The sequence below is a fragment of the Elephantulus edwardii genome, unplaced genomic scaffold (genome assembly GCF_000299155.1).
Source record: "Elephantulus edwardii isolate Elephantulus edwardi_28Jun2011 unplaced genomic scaffold, EleEdw1.0 scaffold00013, whole genome shotgun sequence".
NCBI classification, from domain to species: Eukaryota; Metazoa; Chordata; class Mammalia; order Macroscelidea; family Macroscelididae; genus Elephantulus; species Elephantulus edwardii.
This window is the reverse complement of record NW_006399763.1, coordinates 649,891-654,302: the sequence shown is the minus strand read 5'-3', so window position 1 is coordinate 654,302 and position 4,412 is coordinate 649,891. Positions and strand designations below refer to the sequence as shown.

At 38.2% G+C, this 4,412-nt stretch overlaps 1 protein-coding gene across 1 annotated transcript in view; it reads left to right on the top strand.

The window, feature by feature from the left end:
• The window catches only part of FIG4 (FIG4 homolog, SAC1 lipid phosphatase domain containing (S. cerevisiae)), a 169,101-nt gene that overhangs the window by 113,113 nt on the left and 51,576 nt on the right, over positions 1-4,412 (top strand). Inside the window, exon 15 of the mRNA XM_006881159.1 lies at positions 194-360. Within this exon, the coding sequence (XP_006881221.1) occupies positions 194-360 (167 nt within the window). The remainder of the gene's footprint in view (positions 1-193; positions 361-4,412) is intronic.

Below are 4,412 nucleotides of genomic sequence, written 5' to 3'. Positions count from 1 at the left end.
TTTAGGTTGTTTCCAACTCCTTGCTATTGTAAACAAAGCCGCGATCTTATGTGTACTTTAAGAATCACATGGGAATCTTATTAAATTATAGGTTCTGATTTAGTATTTCTGGTGGTCACATACATTCCTCACAGGGAGGTCAAACTAGAATGAAAGCTTTAAGCTCTCAGATGTGACTTTTCTTTCTGCTTAGATTATTTGAGGAACTCTATGAAGACCACGGGGATACCTTGTCCCTTCAGTATGGTGGCTCTCAACTTGTTCATCGTGTGAAAACCTACAGAAAGATAGCGCCATGGACCCAGCACTCAAAGGACATCATGCAGACCCTGTCTAGATACTACAGCAATGCTTTTTCAGGTAATTCTGGAGTAAGAGGCATTTATAAGTCTTCCCCAATGTGTATTTTTCTTCTCATACACATGCTTTCTCCAGTCATCTGGCTAGGTAAAATAAAAATTTAATCTTAATGCTTGATAAGTGTTATTTAAATAAATGAATGAGTAAACTTAATATTTAAAGTAGGGTGTGTTTGCCAAAATTAAGATAATCTGATTCCTCTACGTCCATCTCCTTGTTTCTTCCTTATTTCTGCTTCTAGGACATAGATAAATATATTCAAGGATATTCTACCCTTTTTAAAAAATGAATAAGATTTATGGTTTTGATGGTTGCTTAAAAATGAGTACTATTGATTTTTATTATGCCAGCTAGAAATCATAGTAAGATGAGAATTAACTAGTACTGTTTCTTTATTTTCTGGCTTACAAACTGCTTTCCAGAGTGGTTATACTATTTTATAATCCCATCAACAGAGTATGAGAGTTCCAGTCTCTCCATATCCTCTCCAACATTTATTGCTTCCTGTTCTATTAAACTTTGCCACTGCTTCTGGGGTGAGATGGTATCTCATGGTCATTTTGATATGCATTTCTCTTATTGACAGTGATTTGGAGTATTTCTTCCTGTGTCTCTTGACAATCTGAATGTGTTCCTCCGTGAAGTCTTTCCATGTCTCTTGCCCATTTTGTAATTGTGCTGTCATTCTTTTTCTTGTGGAGGCCCTGTAGGATTCTGTAAACATTTGGTATGAGACCTTTGTAATGGGGAAGGTGGTTCCCATCACTAGGAAGATTCTGTTACAGTTCTGTTGGCTTGTACTGATTAATTCCTTTATTCCAGGCAGTTTCTTGTGACTTCTTCTTTAGGTCCTCAGGACTCGAGAATTCTGCTGTTCACTACTAGCCTCTCTCTAGGAGGCTTACTGGGCAGGACCCAGACCACACTAGCTCCTCTGTACTAGTCTCGTAACAACTTCTTTCTCCAAAATAAGTAACAAGAAGAATGACTATCAAATAAATTTGATAGCAAAGCAGAGTTATATATGATGGGGAAAGTTTCACTTGACATGATGTACTATGAAGTGGCTACAATATTTACATCTTGGTGTTAATCTCTTTGTGTAATCCCTCCTCTTTGAGTGTAGATGCAACTTGTAATTTGGTTCTAACCAACAGAATATTACCAAAGGTAAGAGGATGTTGGTAGGATAGTAAAATAGTAAAATCATTCTGAAAGGCACTTTGGTGTTTCATCAAAAAGCTGAACATAGAAATACCATATGATTCAGCTATTCCCCTTCCAGGAATATACCACAAGGAAATTAAAACAGAGACATAAATGGAGATTTACACACCAATGATGGTTGCAGCGTTATTCACAATCTCAGGCATATGTAAACAGCTCAAATGTCCAGCCAAGTGGATTGAGAAATTGTGATACATTTACATGATGGAATACTACACAGCACTCAGGAGCAGTGATTTTAAAAAATACTGCATAACTTAAGGGAGACTGGAGAGCATTACACTGAGTGAACTAACTTAGTTTCATAAGGACATAGTGCTTAGTACCATTATTGTAAAAACAGAAGATTAACTACTAAAATGTTTATGGATATGCAGATGGGGAAGGGATGGGAACAAAGGGATGAGGATGAATGGGGGGAAGTCATAGGGTTTCACAATTTGATGGGTGCAGAGAGGGGGCTAAAGGAAATGGAAAAGTTCTAATGGGGATTTGGAAGGGCAGGGATAGGCATGGTGATTGATTTTATAATGAATGGAGATGATTGTATGAAAAACAATGTGAGTGAAAGATAGTGTGAAACACAATGTATATGAATTTTATATGCAAACCAATGTAAAATTTAAAAAAACCCCAACAACCCACAAAACAACAGGTTTAAGGCATTGAACACCAATGATTGACAACCAGAGGAGTTACGAGATGACATCAAGGATATCCATTAAGAGGACAAAAGGTCATTATAAAGAGAGAGGAGAAAGAAAAACCAAAAATGGATTCTGTGAAGAAGTCTAAGAAGAGACAATGAAAATAGCAATAGAGCATTGAAAAGCCAAGACAAATGGGAAATATACTGAAATTAAAAGTGTCAGGTTTTATTGAGAGATGCTAAGGGCAAAATCAAAAGACAAATTGCTCCGGGGAAGGCTGCTGTCAGGGACCTCTCAAAAGTGCTGAAGAGCAACTATGTCACTCTGGAGACTAAGATATTCCTGATTTAAGCCATAGTCTTCACAGTTACTTGTTATGCATCAGAGATCTGAACAGTGAACAAAGATGACAGAAGAGGAATTGATGCCTTTGAGCTGTGGTGCTGGAGAAGAGTATTGAACATCCCAAGGAATGCCAAGAGAGCAAACAGGTTTGTCCTGGAGAGGATGTAACCAGGCTGCTCCTTGGAGGCAAGGATTTTGAAGCTTTGGGCATGTAGCCAGGAGGGACCACTCCCTGGAGAAGGACACCATGCTTGGAAAGGCACAGGAGAGGAAGACCCTGGATGAGATGGATGACTCAGTAACTGGGGTAATGGAGAGAGGTTTGTTGGAAACAGTGAGACTGACTCAAAATAGAGCAGATTTCAGAGCTGTTGTACAAAGAGTCTCAGGTGATTCAAAGGCACATGGCAACAGCAACATCTTGTTGACATTACTAATCCTCCACTTCACAAAGCATGTTATCCCATTCTGATAATATTGGTACATGTTGCAAGGAGGGACCAGTCCTTGGAGAGAGATGTCATGCTTGGGGAGGGTGGAGGAATGGCGCAGAAGAGGAAGACCCTTGGTGAGATGGATTGATTCCATCACTGGGGTGATGGGAAATGGTGTGTCGGAGAGAGTGAGATTAGCAAGGGATAGAGCAGGGGTTAGGGCTATTGTACATAGGGTCACAATGAGTTTCAAGTGACTCGATGGCAGGTAATAACAACAGCAAAATTATAAATCTGAAGAAGATGTAACTATTCCTCTTTATGCCTGACTGGTATTTGGAACTTATGAAAAAATTATGTTTGTGAAAAAGTTATTGCTGTTAACTGTCATCAAAACAAAAATTAAGAGCTAGGAAAATAGACTTTAAAATTCAGTCAAGAGGTATAATATAAAATTCTATATTTCTAATGTAAAAATTTAAATTACTTCTGTCAGCATTTATTATATCTATTGCAGGAGAGAGAGTAATATTCTTATCTGATTCATTCACTTTTCACACAAAAGCAGGACAGTGAAAAAAGAAGACAGAAGAATGAGTTTGAAATATGAGGTTGACAGAAAATATTCAGCATCCTAAAAGCTGCCAGAAGTCAGTTTTAAAGGAAATACAACCAGAAAACCAAATACTTCTTAGAGGAGTGAGGGTAGTGAAACTTTGGTTCCCTTCCTTAGGCTTGTTATCCGGAAAGGTAATTGCTAGAAAAAGACTTTATCACTGCTAGAGTGAGCTATGATGAGGAAAACTCACAATGAGATGGACTGATTCAGTCAATACCCAAAGCTTTTGACTCACATATAGCAACATTTGTGAAGAGGACACAGGAATAGGCAACAGATTTTTCTGTTAACTGTATAATCCCTCAGTTAGAGATAACTCAACAGCACCTAACAGTAACAATAAGCAGATGTAATATTTGTTGCAAGTAATTATTATTAATAGTCACAGATGCTGAAACTTGTATTTTGGTTCAGTTTATAAATTATAAAATATATAAATATTATAATTTATAAGTGATAAAATTTTTGGATTAAGTGGTGTCCTCACTTAGGTTTGCTTCCTTGAGGGGAGAGGTAAGGGTGGAGTTTTAAGGCAGATGCTATAAAGACATATCCCTGTACTTGTGGTTGTGTATGTCACCACGTCTACAAAGAGTTGAGAATTGTTGTTATCAGAAGAAGAATCCCGGGATTCAAGATGGCGGCGGAGGCAGAGACAGCGTGGTGAGCTGCGGGAGCAGCGAACCACTTAAAGCAGGGCCATTATGGCCTTCCACAGACTTTGGCTTATTGATAATTGAACACTTAAACAGTTGATGACTGGCCCTCAGTGAAGAT